This window comes from Castor canadensis, chromosome 15 (genome assembly GCF_047511655.1).
Source record: "Castor canadensis chromosome 15, mCasCan1.hap1v2, whole genome shotgun sequence".
Lineage (NCBI taxonomy): Eukaryota > Metazoa > Chordata > Mammalia > Rodentia > Castoridae > Castor > Castor canadensis.
In genome coordinates, this window is record NC_133400.1 from 87,596,389 (window position 1) to 87,615,276 (window position 18,888).

Here is an 18,888-nt window from a genome sequence, read left to right on the forward strand (position 1 = left end):
TGTGCCTCAGGGGCCAGTATGCAATCATGAAAGCTACATCCATGCCTCTGCCCTGGATCTCTTTGGCTTTAAAGTGAAGTGAGAGATTTGACACCACTGCTAAGTGAATTAATGAGAATTTAAACACCTGCCAGCTGCTCCATGCCCACTCCCACAGAGGCAACATGGAGCTAGACAGGCTAGAAGAAAGGCAAAATAATGACCCCAGAGAAATGATAAATACTGTTTTTCTGCTGTCACTTGTCCTTCTGTTTGAACTCTGTGTGCATCTTAGCAAGACTTATGAATGTGGCTGTCACAGGCATAGGATATCTGTTTTCTTGATTAAATTATTATTTTTGTTTTGAGACAAGGTACTGCTATGTAGCTCAGGTAGGGCTCCAGTTCTTGATCCTCCCTCCTCCATCTCTTGAGCACTGGGATTACAGACATGCACCGCCACACCTGTCTCCTTTTTTATTGTTATTTTTTAGTTTTGGTTTTTAATAAGAAATTCTGATAAATGGAAGAGCATTTTTAGGGAGCTAAAGTCAGACAGGGGTCTGCAGGGATGGTTACAGAACCCGACATTTATTAAACTAATGAACTGGATGCTTAGACTGGGAAATGTTTTGGTATGTAAATTTTATCTCAAGCCATTGCAATAACAACTCTGAGTTTTCCTTGTGATGGTGAGATAGTGGTCGTCCAGTTGAATGAAAGTCTTAGCTAATTCAGAAATCTCATTTTCCCTGGTCGTTTCAATCTCTACCAACCAATGACATTTCTCCATCGACCAAACAAATACTTGTTGGTTTGCTACCTACTCCGGGAACTCCCCCACCACTTTAATCAGAGCTATTAATGACCAGCACTTTCAGAGGAGAAGTAGCAGGGTGTGGAGATGTCCATCTTAACACCTCCTCCCTTTTTGGGTCTGACAGCAGAGGTAATCTTGAAGGGAAAGCAGGGATAATGGAGATGATGAGCTAGTTCTTTAATTGGCACGGTCCAGCCTAGGCAACATGACATTGACATTTGAGGTTGTCTCTATCTGCTTCCATCTCCTCATTCTTCACCTCTCACCCTTCCATGCCTCAGTCACTCTTCTCCTCTTCAAATTCCTTCACCCAGCAGCCTCCTGGTTTTTTTTCAAAGCTATTTTCAGAAAGGGGTGTGGAAGCCATTGATGTTAAAATAGTGATGGATTCTAAGTTTAGGTGCCACTGGACACCTTCAGGAGAAATGATCATTCTGTGTCATTTATATTCATTTGGAAAGCACTTGTCAGGTTTCTAAACAGGCTATATAACTTGGGTCACCCCATGTATGCAGGTGACTTCTCTCACAGATCTCAATTCAGTTAGTACCTGAATGATTGAGAATAAACTGCAACTATGAGTTAGCACTTGGGGTAGACAGGTGGGCACAAAGCATCAACTGTCCTTTGTTGGTGTCCCATAGGCACAGACATCAACGGGGCCCTTCAGACAGCCATCAGGCTGCTCAACGACTATGTGGCCCACAATGACATTGAAGACCGGAGTGTGTCCCTCATCGTCTTCCTCACAGATGGGAAACCCACCTTTGGGGACACTAACACTCCCAGGATTCTCAGCAACACCAAGGAGGCCACCCAAGGTCAGATCTGCATCTTCACCGTCGGCATTGGCAGTGACGTGGACTTCAAGCTGCTGGAGAAACTGTCTCTGGAGAACTGTGGCCTCACACGGAGGGTTCTTGAAGAGGAGAACGCAGGCGCACAACTCATCGGGTCTGTGGCTTGTCTGCTCAGCACCATGGGGGGCCGTTTGAGGGGTTGGGGGAGGAGGGTTCAGTGAGAAACCCAGAGCCGAGAATGTTTCTGCAACATCTTAGTGTCACATCTGCTGGAAGTGATGACAATGCATTGCACTGGCAGATGTCATAATGTGTTTTTGAAACCAGAGAGATCAGGGTTCAAATTCTAGTCCTGGTTTGTGATTTTTGGCAAGATTTTAAGACTGTCTGTGCCTCAGTTGTCTCATCTGTAAAATGAGGACCATGGTTGACCGATAATTTAATGGCCTATATGAAATATTGGCATGATGACGATCACACATTAGGTATTCAGTGAGTTCTTATGGTTTTAATTGCCTTCTTGATATTTTGAGGACGAGGTGAATGATCATATTGTAATTTTGAAGCAAAATGACCATTTAGAGCTGGGGGATAATCAGATTATTATTTTGAGAGAGAAGAAAGTAAAACTTAGGTCTTCTAACACAGAAGAAGCTTCTCTCAGACACCATGTTGCCAACTTTGTTATGAATTTCAATGAATTTCCAACTTCCGGTTCAGCATTACGTGCCTTAATCTGCATGGTGGTGTATATGACATATATCATAAAGGAAAGGGAAGGTCAGGTACATTTATAGATGTTCAATAAATATAATCAAAGAAGTTTATCAATGATAAATCACACTGAAGGGTTCTAAGGTGTGCAAAAAGACAGGTGACTGGTATGGGACTGGCCACCATTTTTCTCCCAACCTTTTAATGAAAGATTGCAATGAAAACACAGATCTGCTTTCTGCATTATAAAAATTATTCAAAACTAGATTCAAAGAGGGAGAAACTAATACTGTATAAAAGAATCAAGATTTAATCCAGGGGTCACAAGCAAAAGTAATTACATTGAAAAATCAATTGCACTAAAAATACTATCAATACCTGACATTTACTGAGAATTTAAAATGTGCCAGGCTTTTCTGCATGTACTGTCTTGTGATCATCACAAAATTCCGGGACATAGGTATATTAGGATAGAAATTAAGTTGGAGGATGGCTCCAGTAGTAGAGTGCCTAACTAGCAAGCACAAGGCCCTGAATTCAAACCCCAGTACTTCCAAAAAGGATAGAAGCTAATTTGCCACACAGATGTATCTAAATTCAAAGACTGAAATAACATAGTCATTTATTTTTCTTTCCTGTAGTAGGATCAGACTAGATTCTGCTCCATAAAGGTCATTCAGGGACCCAGGTTCCTTCCATTTTATTGCTGTGCCCCCCCACACCCCTCCATGGATGCCCTTAATTGTAAGGTTGAACTTAAGTTACTATCATTTCTATATTCCATTCCTCAAAAAGAAGAAAGAAAAGAAACCCAGTGCAAGCTGGTGTCTTGGAAGTTACTCGTATCATTTCTACTTCTATTTCATTGGTGAAAACATGGTCACATGGCCACCATTTGCCATAATGGAGGCTAGGAAACAGCTTTTGTAGGTGGGTGGAAGTGAACCTACTAAAACTCAATTATTATAAAAGGTGTGGGGAGAGAATGGATTTGGGGAGAGTAGACTTTGGCAGCTAATAGTTTGCCAAAGTAGTACTGTTAACATCCCAATTTTATAGAAGAGGAAACTCGGATTCAAAGAGGTTACCTCCCAGTAACCCAGGACATCCAGCTTGGAGGGGGCTGAGATAGAATTCACAGCCTAGAACTCCATTCTCTAGATCTTTGCAAAAGAGATTTTAATTTGTCCTTATTTAATAAGAAGCAGCCACATAACAGACCCACAAAAAAGAAAGCTAATGGAAGCAAGTGCTGCATCCCCCAAAAGCACAATGTTAAAGTCTAGGTCAGACTTCCCAAGTACAATGTGCAGCTTACAGTGCTTCTGTAAGATATATTTGACTTTTGGGGGCAGAACTGATGTTTGAACTCAGGGCCTTGGGCTTGTTAAGCAGGTGCTCTAACACTTAGGTCATGCCCCCAGCCCTTTTTCCTTTAGGTTATTTATCTTCTGCCCACAGCTGGCCTTGGACTGCTGTCCTTCCACCCGTATTTCCCATGTCAGTGGAATTACAGGCACTTCCCAGGATGTCCAGTTCTTATATTTGATTTTAAGAAAGAAAATTTAAGTGGCCTTTTGAGAAATTTGGGTGGGTACAATGGAACTTTACCAAGAGTGGTGGGAGAATCTGGAAGTTATTCAACAAGAATAGTTGATGAAACGGGCTGGTTAGGCAGCACAAGAAGGTGTGGAAGAACACACAGGTGTGTTTGTTAAGCACCTGAGTGGCTGACATTATGAGGCTGGCGTAGACTAATTCTGCATCACTCCAGAGGCAAAACTGAGACTGTTGGATGGAAATATCACGGGCAATCTGCTTTGTTCTACAGAGATCTTCCTGTCATTAAGAGCAGTTGAAAAGAGGCCCAGGAGCCTTCAGGGAAGGTGAGGGCTCTCCCCAGAGGGGTTTGAGTTATTGGTGAAATATCAAAATGTACTTCTGGGCGCACTGTTGGAGTTGATCACTCCTGTGAGAGTGTCAGGGTCAGAGCCACCCTGTGATAGTGACATTTCCTTCACTATTGTCCTGCCCGCAGCTGGCCAGGCCTCATTCGTCCTCTGTTCTTCCTCTGTAGGTTCTACGATGAGATACGGACCCCTCTGCTTTCCGACATCCGTATTGACTATCCCCCGGGCTTAGTGGAACACGCCACCAAAACCCTGTTCCCCAACTACTTCAATGGGTCTGAGATTGTCATTGCTGGGAAGCTGGTAGACAAGAAGTTGGATAAGTTGCATGTGGAGGTCACTGCCAGCAACAGTAAGAAATTCCTTATCCTGAAGAGGGACATGCCCATGGAGCCCCAGAAAGTAGAGAATGAAGTCCCCGGAGGCCCCAGGCCCATCAGTGATGGTGAAGAGGATCCCAACCACATTGAGCGTCTCTGGAGCTACCTCACTGTGAAGGAGCTGCTGAGCTCCTGGCTGCAGAGCAATGACAAACAGGAGAAGGAGAAACTGAGGCAGAAGGCCCAGGCTCTGGCCCTGAGCTACCGCTTCCTCACTCCCTTCACTGCTTTGAAGCTGAAGAAGCCAGCACTTCACACAGACAGACTGGAGGAGGACCATGGCATGTCTGCAGTGACAGGACCCCAGACAGTGATGCAGAGCCTGCGAGGAGCTGACATGCAGCCAGGTAGTGCAGCTCCCGGGGCAGCCAGACGTGAGGAACATGGGCCTCAGTGTCCCTTCTCACTCCTTGTAAGGGCATGGTGATCGCAGCAGGAGTCTGTTTCATTTTATTGCATTATAATTTTTATAAACAAGGACCCTAATACAGCACTTTGTCCTCAGGGGGTATCTTAGGTGGCTGTACTTGTTTTGTTATAAACTGTGACTCTCAAAAGCAATGAGAAAAAAGGCACATGGCCCAGTGAAGCCAGTCCATCCATAAACTGAGCTCTGCCACACGCCAGGCATGGTGGGAGGCACCGAGATAAACAAATAGACACAAATGGGCCTTTCTATATTTTTAAGTTCTTCAGAATTATGTCACTGTATGCATGTGATTAATTTTATTGTTTTGAGGTGTGTGACTAACCAAACTTGGGACTCAGAGACTCTTCAGAGAATTCAACCTTTATATTCCTGCTGCCCAGAATCTAAACAGAAGCTGTCGCCCTGTCTTGGTGCTGCTTGACAAGGAAGAGTTTGTAGGGAGAGGAACAGGAGAAAGGAAAACAGTTTATCCAAAGCAGAGCCGCATGTCAAAGGATCTTTCTGAAATAAGATTTTCTGGAGTTGTTAGTGATTACTTAAGATTCTTCCTTTTCTTCAAGCTCTGATAATGTTTTCATTGTAATCTTTATATGTATTTTTTACTTTTATTTTTTTTAATGTGTGTGGCAATTGCCACTCCTAAAAGCAATCATCCAATCAAAATATGTCACCTCCCTCCTGGTTCTTCTGAATTCTGCCATGTCATGCTAGCTAGAGACAGAATTGAGCAGGAGCTTCTTCAAAAAATATTTAGATATTTTGATCTTCAATTTTACAAGGGACAAAACCAATGAGGAGGAGTATAATTTTGCTAACACACAATTTGAAATAAGGTTCTGATTTTATTTACAGAAATTAATTTACTTTTAGGTTGCTCTTTAATTGAATTCTTATTCAAGGTTTACTTTGAGTATGTAGTGTTTCACAGTGCCTTATGAATTAAGCTTACAAGCATAGTTATGGACACTAGACTATAACCATATTTTTTGTTTTATTGTGATAAAAACACATAATATAAAATTTACCACCTTGACTGGTTTTTCCTTTTTTTCTCCCTCTCTCTCTTTCTTGTTTCTTTTCTCTCTTTTTCTTTTTCTCCTTCTCCCCTTCCTTCTTTTTGGCAGTACTGGAAATTGAACCCAGGGCCTCTTGCATGACAGGCAAGCATCCTATCTCTTGAGCTATACCATCCATCCCATTTATGGTGGTACTGGGATTTGAACTGAGGGCCTTGTGCTTGCTAGGCAGGTGTTCTACCATTTTGCTTTACATAGTCTTTGAATAGGGTCTTTCATTTATGCCAGTGCTGGCCTGGACTTTGATGTTCCTATTGTGCTTCCTGTGTAGCTGGGATGACAGATGTGTGCCACCATGTCCAGTTTTTATTGATTGAGATGGGGGTCTCACAAACTTATTGTCTGGGCTGGCCCTGAATTGCAGTCCTTTCAATCTCTGCCTATCGAGTAACTTGGATTACAGGCTTGTGCCACTGTGCCTGGCTTTTTCTGTTTTTGAGACAGGGTTTTGCTACCTTTTTTGTCCAGGCTGGCCTCCAACTCACTATGTATCTGCCTCTGCTTCCCCAGTAGCTGGGGTTTCAGGTGTGTACCATCATGCCTGGCTCCATCTTAACCATTTTTAAGTGTACAGTTCAGTAGTTTTTAGTATATTCATATTGTTGTGAAACAGATCTCCAGGAGTTTTTCATCTTGTGAAACTAAAACTCTGTATCCATTAAAAATGTCTCTATTCTGCTTCCCCCAAAACTGTATCTTAAGTGTGGTAGAAAAATTCCCCTTATATCCACAGAGATCACAGAAGAGAAAAACTATTACCTAATTGATAAAAGAAAAGAGAATCAGTACTGCACATTTTACCCCTCCCTGTGTCTTATGAGGCAAGCACCCTCTTAAGACTGATGGTATTTGGAAGAGATTTTTGACTCTTTGATTGCAAATCTCTGAAAACAGCTGTATATCAGTCTTCTCAACCCACTTCTCTTCGTACCTCTCACTGCATCTTCTGCGATAAATAACCTCAGTGTTCTCTTCCTTCTCCTTTTTAGAACCTGCACTCAAGAAGCCATACAACCCAAGAGTTAAAATCTCTAAAACATCAGGTAAGGAAAAGGAGGATTTGGTTGCATTCGAATGGAGAGAAAGGGGTGTTTGGGAAGGGACGACCAGAAATTCCGTGGAGCCAATTCACATAGCAGCTCCTAGAACAAGGCATCACAACCAGATTTATTTAGCCCAAGTCTTCAGTGTGAGGTGTGTGCTGAGAACCAGGACCAGAACTAAGTCATTGCATAAACACTGTGGAGATAACAGTCTTGAAGAGGCCTGGCAAGAGCCACGATAGAAGAGATGGACAGCAGAAACACATTCTGAACATTACTGAGTTTAAGAGAGCTTAGTTGTAGACATCTGAAGCGTGCATACCTCCAGCCCCTACTGTCAAAAGCATAAAAACAACATTATAAAACAAAATTGTCGGGATTGACAGGCAGGAATTTTTGCTTGTGTTGTTTTTGAATCCTCGACTTTAGAAGAGCCTTTAAAACAGACTACAAATGTCTTAAGATTTCCTTTTGGCCAATTTTTGGAATTATAATAAAAATCTAAATGGAAGAACGTCATAGGGGCTGGGTTTTATTTCTCTAATGTCCACGTCTTCCCCTCTAAGCCTTTATTATTGCTGTTCTGCTGACGTACTGTACGTGCAAGTTCAGAAAGCCAGGGACATCCTGGAGATTAGCCATGGGGATAGAAATGCACAGTGTCCTGTGGTTAGATGCGGTTCCTTTAAACACATGCACTTTATGGAATGCTGCCTGCAGTGATGACTTTTGGATTCCTCCCCACATTTTTGGAACAAGAAACATCTTCCCTTGTAAAGGGATTTGGATGCTTTGAGAAAAAAGGGATGTGGTTAGTATACACAGAAACTCTTAGTGAGCTGTCAGATAAGCTATATTCATGCTGAAAGAGTGCCAAGAATAGGAATGAGAACCTTTGTTCCCCTGGGTGTTTTTTTCCCCATCATCAAGACAAATTCTTTGTATTTCTTTATATGTTACCCTTTACAGGGGCCTCGAGGCACTTCACAGTGAGAGCAGCTAGATTCTCTGAAGAGCTCTTACAAGAGATGCCAGGGGTAGAAAGTGGTTTCAGCAGTTACCAGGAGTACATGACCTTGCATGTAGCTTGAAAAGACTGGGTTCTTCCTGACCCATGCCTCTACCACACACAGACACACACTCATGCATGTACATGTACACAGAAAGCAGAGGTATTCTGGTACTTATGTTTGGTGTATAATATAGATACAAATCACATCTCCCATCCAGTAAGAAAGAAAACTAAAGTAGACTCTTGGGAAGTATTTGGTCTGTACAGTAAGAGGCAAAGCCATCCATCTTTAGCAGAGGTGAGGAAGGAGAGAGGAGATGAGGGTCAGGGGTCAAGTGATCTTCTTGCTGTCATGTGTGAATGAAAATTGGAGAGCAATAAAGACAGGATGACCCAAAGTAGTGATGTCTACTGCCATTATTGACACTACTGCTTAACCTTCTAGTGACTTTTTTGTCCCCCTGTCACTGCCCCTAAACTGGGCATGGCTGTTAGTGCCTGCCTGCCGGAATTGCATACAGCTGGCACTGTGAATGCTTGTGAAACTGTCTATGGCTTCCTGGGAGAAAAGTTCTGTAGCACTCTTGTCATAGACAAGCAGGAGGCCTCACTCTTCATAGGGCCACTTGAGGGACAAAGCAAATGATATGGGGAAACTCCACCTAGGAAACTGAAGGCGATGCTGAGCGGCAGCAGTCTGAGGGTGTGCGTTGACATCTCTCCAACTTCGTTGTCTACGTTCAACTGAGGTATAATGAAAGGAATGTGATATTTCAGTTTAGGAGAACTGAATTTCAATTTAGGAGACCTGAAGCCAGTATTTACTTTGCCATGTACAACTAGGTAACTTTGGGGAGTCACGTCACTTCCAGAGATCTTCCTTATTTAGAAACTTAGGATATTATTCTTCCAGTATTGTTGCTGAGATTTAAATTTAAAACTCCATGAGAAAATATAGAGTAGCACTTACACATGGAAGGCAGCCAACTAATGTCTGTCTTTTTCCTCTCCTTTCCCCCCATTCCTGGTAGTGGACGGTGATCCCCATTTTGTTGTGGATTTCCCCTTGAGCAAACTCACTGTCTGCTTTAACATTGATGGAGAGCCTGGGGACATCCTACGGCTAGTCTCTGATCACATGGACTCAGGTAACTTTGACCCTCCCTGTGGCATCTGGGCAAGGGCCAGGGAGGAGTTATATCTGTTATATCCTCTGTTCTGAAAATGAATAGTCAGTTACATAAGGGCTGTGTCCTGGGTGCTCAGTAAAGATTAATGGTAATGATCAATGAGAGGAAGTGAATGGGATCCTGGACTTGGAGTCGGACAGACACACATTCAGACCTAAGTGTGGCCTTGGGTGTGTGTGTCCCTCTTATGAGATGGAGGTAGTAAAGAGCGTGACACCCTGCTGGCATTATGAGGCTATATCAAGTAGATTAAAGTAAAAAATGGATATGAAGTAGAGTTATAACTCAACATTATTGTCCTGTATCTCTCCATCCAGAAGCTATGACAATGGGGATACCACAGCCCTAAATTTATATATCTCAGCTTCTTGGTGACTTTGATGGAAAGCCCAAACATTAACCATGCAGCTCTTTGTGCCATGAACACGTGTATGAAGAAGTCTGGTCCCTATTGATCTATAGAGGGAGTGTGTAAAAGAGATTAGCACAGAAAAGACTCTGAATCTAATGCAGGTAACACTGCTTGGGACAGTCCTGTGGACAGCCACACAGCCCAGCTTTGTGATGGGCTTTGAAGTGGATCTTCTGTTATTTCTTGATGCTGAGAAATGAGTGTCTTGGGAGGGCAGGTTGCAGAGGGTCCCCTAACCAGGTGACATGTATGATATACTTATGTAAAGCCTCCTGGATGTCCTTTTTCCTATTGTTCTATTGCAGGCCTTTTAGCCTCAGAGTCAAAGCTCGAGTGTTTTAATTTCAAAATGAGATAGAGACCTAACTGTACACCTCCCTCGCTCTCCTGGGAGCTGTTCAGTGGTCTCTGTATTCTGCAAGGTATCTAAGAGGGGAGCTCAATGCAAAGATACTCAGAGCCTCTGGTCCAAAGAGCTCTGCTCAGGATGAGATTTCTCCTCTTTCCCTCCCTCCCTGCCCCAGAGAAGACACCTTTCTCTTTGAATATCTAAGAAGTTAGCAGTCAAGATTTATTGGGAAGATTATCCCCAAAGCATAGAAAAAAAGTTAATTTATAGGAATCTTTTGTTAGCAAAATTGCCTCTTCACCTGAGAGCAAAACACATGGAATGTGCAAGCCAAATTCATTCACGTGTTTTACTTGCATCTGTTTGCTGTTCAGCCCGCAGCATGGAACCCTGAGGACAGACTCTCAGGCCTTGTTCAAGTCCAGACAAGATGTAGATGCATTCGTAATGTTGCAGGCAAAAAGAAAGGAATTCTGTGTGATGGCAGTGAACAACTTACAATGTGTTCCCCCTGTGATCCTCACAAAAATTCTCTTAGGCTTTACATCTCCCTTCCCATTTTACAAGATGAGGATTATTATTTAATAATGCCCTGTCAAAAGATGAGCTCCTATGAGGTGGAAGAACTTGAGTTTTTGGACTACAAAATATTCTAACTTTGCACTCTCCCACACTGCTCAATGGCATTGAAGGAGCTCCAAGTTAGGATTGGTGGCAACTGGTAGACCCAAAATACATGTAGGGGCCACACAAGACCTTTTATTACTACAGCCACACACTGGAATGAAAGCACAGGAACAGGTTAACTTCTATGTCTTGGCCCAACCTATAACCTCCATCCCATATTCCAAGACACTGGTCAAACACAGGAAAGAAATGCACTCATGGCTTCCCACATTCACTCACTCACTCAGGAAGCGCTGAGTGGCCTGTGTGGTGTCAGATAATGTTCTGTCCTAGAGTACAAAGACAAGGAAAGTGGAAGAAAATTCTGATTAGATGCTGTGTAAGTCAGACTTTTTGTCACTGTGACAGATACCTAACATAAACAACTTAAGGGAGAAAGGGTTTATTTGGCTCACGGTTTTAAGTTTTCAGTGCAAAATCCTTGTGTCCATTGAGTCTGGGCCCCTGTAGTAAGGCAGAACATCATGGTGGCAGGAATATGTGGCAAAGGCTACTCCCCTCATGGCAGACAGGAAGCAGAGAGAAACAGATAGGAAGTCCTGGGATAAGGTGTCTCTGAGGACCTACTTCCTCCAACTAGCTCTGCCCCCTGAAGTTCCAGAACCTTCCAAAACATTAGCATTGGGGGTTAGGGAAACTTCATGTTCAAATCTTCAAAGCTAGCAGGAAAGGGGACAGTTTTTCTAACCACGATCCTCTTCTCCCTGGCCTTCTAGGTGTGACCGTGAATGGAGAATTGATTGGGGCCCCCGCTCCTCCAAATGGTCACAAGAAGCAGCGTACTTACTTCCGCACCATCACCATCCTCATCAACAAGCCAGAGCGATCTTATCTGGAGATCACACCCAACAGGGTCATCTTAGATGGTGGAGACAGGCTCGTCCTCCCCTGCAACCAGAGTGTGGTGGTGGGGAGCCGGGGACTGGAGGTATCAGTGTCTGCCAATGCCAGCGTCACTGTTACCATCCAGGGCACCATTGCCTTTGTCATCCTCATTCACCTCTACAAAAGGCCGGCACCCTTCCAGCGAAACCATCTGGGCTTCTATATCTCCAACAGCAAAGGCCTCTCCAGCAATTGCCATGGATTGTTAGGTAGGCAGCTCACCCTCCTCACGTTGGGTTTAGAGAACAGAATTACATTTCCCGAAGTGAAGCCCATACTCTAGTATCACTAGCTTGATTGAGAAGTTCAGTAAGAATGTGGTCCTCATATAGCCATGGTCTCTTAGTATCTGCTGGAGATATGGTTCCAGGATCCTTCAAGGACACCAAAATCCAAGGATACTCATGTCTCTTATACAAAACGGTGTAGTCTTTGCATAAAACCTAACATATCCTCTATATTCTTCAAGTCCTCTCTGGAATGCTTACCATATTAATACAATGCCAGTAATATGTAAATAGTTGTTATACTATATTGTTTAGGGAATAAGATCAAGGAAAAGAGTCTGTATATGATCGGTACAGATGCATTTGTCCCCAAAACATTTTCCGTCCATGGGTGACTGAACCCACAGATGTACAATCCATGGATACAGAGGGTTGACTGAATATACATGAAAGCTACATTTCTTGCCTCCTGATGACTTTCTGGAATAAAAGAGGCCTTAAAAACACCAGTTCTCTACTTTTCCAGGGATGCAAACGAAGTCATGGAGAGTGATCATCCTTAGTTCTGTCTGGTTTCTTGTCTCTGTGCAGAAAGACACAGACACAGGGCTGCCCATCCCAGCACCCAGCACAAGTTGGATTCCTTTCCTAGGAGACATCTGCATGTTGTGAGCAACAGGCAGGTCACTCTGACCGACTTTCTTCAATGTGCAATTTCATGTGGGCTCCTTGTCCAAGAATAAAGAGCAAGCCATTGCCAGGGCTCTGTTTAGAAAGCAGGATTTCCTGGCACTTAACCTGGGTGCGTTTTGTCCCGCCTGGCTGCCAAGCATGAACTCCAGCTCACAGATGCAGATCTGTGTTCCCTTGACCTGAGCAATATCCTCACTTGACCTGGAGAGTCTGAGGCTGAGTTTCAGGAATGAACTGAGCTGAATGCTTTCCCACACCCCACCCTGGTGCCTACCCATCACATGGGGGCCCTAAACAGGCAGGGAGGAGGGAAAACTGACCCCATGCTCTTTGTATCTCCTCCTGATTCAGTAGGACAGTGTGCATGCCTCCTTTTGTTGGTTAGGTCACTTCCCAGCGTTAATGACTGGGCAGCTTCCAGAAGTGGCAGGCCACTGTGAGTAGAAGCTCAGCTTTCTCCTCTCCATATGCTCCAGAACACACGCCATCACTGGGCTGGATGATCTGTGAGACAGTCCCACTTAGGACTGTGGTCAATGAAAAACCTCCCACCACTGGTATTAGATTGCACGTTTTTTGGTGGTGGTACTAGAGGTTGAACTCAGGGCCTCATGCTTACTAGGCAGGTGCTCTAACGCTTGAGTCACTCGTCAAACCCTTTCTGCATTTGTTGGTTATTTTGAGATAGGGTCTCACTTTGTGCCCAGGCAGACTGGACTACAACCTTCCTATTTGTACTTCGGTATAGCTAGGATACAAGCATGTTGTCATGCCCAGCCATTGGTTGAGAAGATGGTCTCTTCTCATGAACTTTTTGCCTGGGCTGGCCTCAAACTTTGGTCCTCCAATCTCTGCCTCCCAAGAAGCTAGGATTATAAGCTTGAGCCACTGTACACAGCTTAGATTGCACTTTTTGTCTCCATTTAACTTATACTGATGCCTGATTTTGTCCTCCCAGGTCAGTTCTTGAACAAGGATGCTAAACTCACAGAGGAGCCTGCAGAGTACAGCAAGAATCTTACTAATGCTCTACTCCCTCAGGCAGAAGGGTCATATGAGACTGTCCTTGAGGTGAAAGATCACCGAGTCCCAGTGGTCTGGAAACAAAGGAAGATTTACAATGGAGAAGAACAAATAGACTGCTGGTTTGCCAGGAACAATGCAGCCAAACTGATCGACGGGGTGTATAAAGATTATTTGGCCTCTCACCCGTTTGATACAGAGACAACACTGCAAATGTACAAGAGATCTGAAACTGGCAGCCTCAATGATGAGAGTGCATGAAAGGGAAGTGACTTTGGGGACACCATGGTGCACTCAGCTCTGCTTGTTGCTTGCACTTGCCTCCGCTCTTACGATAAGCTGCACTCCATAGCCTGCCTCTGATGGAGAGGAGGTCTGATGTCTGCTTAAACAAGGGGTAGGGGCAGAAAGCTTGAGTGAAAATATTATTTCCTTCTTCTTCCTCTTCCTCTCTTCTCCAGCCTCCCATCTACAGTGGAGAAAAATGATAGCATCAAGGGGAGAAAGGTCATAGTTAAAAGCCAGAAAATTTACATCTTGTACCATCTGACTTGACCATTGCATAGCCTACCATAAAGTAAGCCTTCCTGGTGAAGAAAAGTTGCTGTCAAATTTGTTTTCTCTGTAGCAATGGCCAAGTTTGTATGCTGTGCCTTTACCTTATATTTATACTTAGGACTCTCTCCTTATAGGACTACTGCATTCTCCAGATGTGCAGCCAACCTCTTCCTGCAAGACCCCTCCCTTGGAGACCAGGCCACAAAGTCATACAAACAGCACATAACTTAGATCATTGGAAGTAACTAGGTCTTTTCTTAGGAGAGGATTTCCTGCTGTGGAATCTTGCCCTTAATAATCAGTTTTCATGGAAAGATATTAATTGAAAAAATAGAAAAATCTGGGCCAGGCGTGGTGGAGCATATCTATAATCCAGTTATGTAGGAGGCAGAGATAGGACTGTGGTTCTAAGCCAGCCCAGGTAAGAACATTAGCAAGACTCTACCTTGAAAACAAGCCAGGTGTGGTGGTGTTGCATGTCTGTGGTCCCAGCAATGGGGAAGGCAGAGGTAGTAGGATCGCAGCTCATGCAAAAGCATGAAACCCTATCTGAAAGATAACCTAAAGCAAAAAGTGCTGGGGGAGTGGTTTAAGTGATAGCACATCTGCCAAGCAAGCAGGAGGTCCTGAGTTCAATCCCAGTACCACCAAAAAAGGAAAAGAAAAATCTGCATCCCAGGTACTTATGAGTTTCTAAGGGACATTTTTAGACCACTTGATTAATGGATATTCTCTAATTGATTCCAATAAACGAAATGTTTTTTTTTTTAATAAACAAGACAGCACCATGTGGATGGTTTTTACTGGCCTTAGTGCAGATGACAAATGTTTTACTTGGAGTTCATCAGCCTTTGCCCTAAATCCCACACCTGTTTTGCCTTTGTTCCTCCAGGAAATGATAAATTGTGCATTCACAGGGATGACATGGGAGGCAAGAGCTTAGTCCATCCTCTATAGGAAGACTCCACCCTCACATTCTCAGCAGGAAGAGTATACATGCTGTAAAAATCTAGAAAGTCTTCCCACATCCCAGATGGGCAAAAGTCAGGAAATAGAGTGAACCAGGGACCTTGATTCCAGAACCTGAATAAACCTGACGGACTAAGGAAAAGACGATGAGTTCGATCTTCCTTCTGAACCCTCTCTGTCAAGCAGGGCCACTTACCCCAAGGAAGTGGAAGTGATGGAACTCTGCCTTCTCACCCTCCTTAGTTCCTGCTCTTTGCTCTGCTCAGTGTCCTCAGGGCCATGCGGGAGGAGCCGGGTTGGAAGCTTATGCACGCAGGAGGCAGTGGATCGAAGAAGAGAGAGGAAGGATGTGGTCAGGGATCTAGAGTGTTTTGATGTGCGCCAGGGGGAAAGGCTTTTGTGCTGTCCTCACACGAGGCTGCTTGCCTTGGGCACGATGCCAGGGCAGCCTCTGCAAGGAAATAGACAGCAGGCTTAGCACTTGGAGAGAAATCCGTGCTGAGAAAATTGTTTGTCGTATTTACCTTCCCATGGGAACCATTTGAGCAGTAAAATGACCTCTGACCTCTGTATGTTCTGTCAGACCCAGCAACTTCAGGAGCCAGTTAGGGCTGGGTGACCACATAGTCCCCTCTCCAACTCCATCTTTCTCTGCTCCATGAACCTGCCAGACCATAACCCGTCAGCTGTGCTCTTTGTCTGACTCCTGTCTTTCCAAAGTCAGCTGCCTGATTTCATGCCAGAAGTGCAAAGATGACGGGCGCATATTGCTAACAGATGTGTCCATAGTTTAGAGCCCAGACGAAGGAGGAACCTGCCCCAGGGAGAGCCAGTGCCAGGCCTGGCCAGGCTCTTGGGACCTTCCTGTTACATAAATCCCAGCTGGGCAGACAGCCCTGCAGCCAAGAGGCCCAGTCCACTGGGGCGCGCCTGGAGCAGTGGTCTGTTGTTCCAGGTGTGGCCTTACACTGTGGAGAGGATGATATTATTAGGCAAAACTAGTGACCACTGCTTCTGCTGCCACCTTGTCAAACAGCAGAAAAGCATATTCTAGTGAGATTCCATCACTGGCTCTCCTACCCAGAAAAAATGAATCAAAAGTGTCAAAGAAGAGCTTTTATTTTAAGAAGTTATGTTTTTACTTTAGACATGCATCCCTTTTCTTTTACCTCTTCTGTAGGTGTAGATCTCTCTCTCTCTCTCTGTATTTACCATTACATTTTTTGCTTTAGCTAGACATTTGTGTCTATGGGTCTCGATCCCACCCAATGTTATTCTTAGGACCTTTTCTCATTTGACTAAACCATGCAGTGTTTTCTATTGTCCACCTGTGCTGTGGCTAGAACTCTCTTTAAAGTAAATGCAGAGGAAAGGAGGAACTCTCTTTTCAGATGGGGAAACTGAGGCAGAGTGTAGTTGTGTGACTTTCCCCAAGTTATATAAAAGGCTTAGAGCAGGGCTAGGCTGAACTTGCAGAATTTGTTAGCTTTGACATCTGGTCAATCATTTGTTTTCCTTAAGCTTTAAGAAAAAAGCATAGATGGGACGTTACTAAATGAGTAATTGAATGGGATTGAGAAAAATGTTGAATTTAGAGGAGATAAATCTGGTTGTTATCCTAATATTAATAAGTCATAATGGACTAACTGGAATCTCGATCCAGGCCCCATTTCTGGTTCCAATCTGCTCCATCTGATGAAGAAAAGCAGCTGAGTAGGTCGTCCATAAGGGTCTTCCCATTTAAACTTTCATATCTGCCAAATAAAAAGGACCAAGCATTCCCTCCCCACCTGTGCTAGCTCCCTTATCATCCTCTATTTGACTCCTCCACACTCTGTCAGAGCCAGGCAGCTATCCTGAGGGTCTGGGGATCGAAAATTGGAGACAGTGACATTTTGTTCCTATCAGGAGTAATGGTCCACGGGTGGATTAGGAACAGGATTCGTTATCGTTTGGCTCAATAGATGCTGTGGATAAATCATCTGTAAAAGCCTAGGTCCCCAGTGTGATGGCACTCTGAGACAGGACCTTTTGGAAGTGATGAAGTCCCAAGGACAGAGTCCTCATGAATGGGAGTAGGGTCCTTATAGGAGGAGACATAACAGATGATCTCTCTTCTCTCTGCCATGTGAGATACAATAAGAAGATGGCTGTTGGCAAAGAAGATAGAGACCTCACCAGACACCAAATCTGTCATTGCATTGAACTTGGCCTTACTAGCCTCTAGACCTGTGAGCAATAAATTCTTGTTGTTTAAACCACAAGTCTATGATATTCTAGTTATAGCAGTCCAGGCTAAGACACTAAAATAATTCAAAATAGAAAGGAAGATTCTTTTTCCTTTCTTCAAGCTGCCCAGAATGTACACAAGCAATGTTGTTTTTAAACTTTGAAGGACTCTTAGAACCATAAGAACATGATCCAGCTAAAATAAACAGCAAATAAAATAACACAGCTAACCAAATACTTAGAAATGTAACTTCAAATATTTATTTTAGTCTGTTTTAAATAATTTGTAGTGTGCAGGATGGTTCACATTTCAGAGACATTTTTCTTAAACAAAAGTTTGTAGGAAAATGATGTCTAAAAACAAACAACATGGTGTGTTTATTTTTTAGGGAAAATGGAATCAGGGCTACTGAGAATAAAACTCGATGGCTCTCACTGTGCTGCTGGTTTATAAGAATTTCTGAATTACGGTCATGAGCTATGTAATTACATTTCTGTAAACAGTGGGCCACTTGTATGACTGTGGTGCCAGAAGACTGTAGTAGAGTTGAAATTTTTCTATTGCCTCGTATTTTTACTGTGTTTTTAAATGTTTAGATGTGTTCATCTACGAAAACACTTGACACTGTGTTATAATTGCTTAGAGGACAAGTATAGCTGTACAAGTTTGTATCCTGGGAGCAATGAGAGTGCCATATGGCATTGGTGTATAATAAACGACACCATCTAAGTTTGCCTATGCATATTCTGTGATGTTCACATGGCGACACATGACAAAGCCACTTATAACACATTTCTCAGAGTGCATCCCATCGTTAAGTGACACACAACTGTACACAAAATGATATGTAGAAGGAGTAGTGACTTTGGAAGAATAATGCTAACGTAACACAAATTACTGCAGAAAAAATAGGTATTCCCATGCTCTTATAAAACTCACATCTAGGGCAGTGTCTTTTTTTCTTGATCTCCTTTTTTAAAAAACAATTTTTATTAGTATATATTAGCTGTATAAGGGGTTTCATTATGATATTTACATATGTGCTTACAATGTATCTTAATTAGATTCACCCCCCTCTATCATTCTTCTTCTTCCCCACTCCCTGCCTTCTTAGAACAATTTTTACACACTATGGCAATATCTTAAACCCTTCAGTGTAGTACTATGTGGGGACTGTGGTTTTCCAAACTTGTGTTGCCTTCTGATGGGGCCACTCATTTACACACCCTTTGCTCACTCCCTGGTTGGTGCTTCTTCCCTGTGGCTTGGAGTCATTTTCCCTCCATAGGTACCATTTCTAGCTTGTAGTTCGGGAACTCCTACCTCCAGTTCTGAGTGGTCCTGCTGGATCTTGTTTACATTCTGATTGAGCTATGTTAAATTCTAAGGTAGTGGCTTAAAGCCAAAATAGACACAGACCACAAAGATGCAACACTGGTAGGCTCTGTAAAAGAGACAACAAGCTAACAGCCGATGTCTAGGACTGCAGATCAACCTCTCA

General features: G+C 43.5%; 1 protein-coding gene across 1 annotated transcript in view; it reads left to right on the forward strand.

Moving 5' to 3' along the window:
• Itih5 (inter-alpha-trypsin inhibitor heavy chain 5) overlaps positions 1-18,121 on the forward strand; it is an 88,192-nt gene extending 70,071 nt beyond the window's left edge. The window contains exons 9-14 of the mRNA XM_074056708.1: positions 1,444-1,753; positions 4,391-4,950; positions 7,099-7,152; positions 9,196-9,312; positions 11,519-11,896; positions 13,566-18,121. Coding sequence (XP_073912809.1) covers positions 1,444-1,753; positions 4,391-4,950; positions 7,099-7,152; positions 9,196-9,312; positions 11,519-11,896; positions 13,566-13,891 — 1,745 coding nt within the window. The 3' untranslated portion in view covers positions 13,892-18,121. The remainder of the gene's footprint in view (positions 1-1,443; positions 1,754-4,390; positions 4,951-7,098; positions 7,153-9,195; positions 9,313-11,518; positions 11,897-13,565) is intronic.
• Positions 18,122-18,888: the final 767 nt, after the last annotated feature.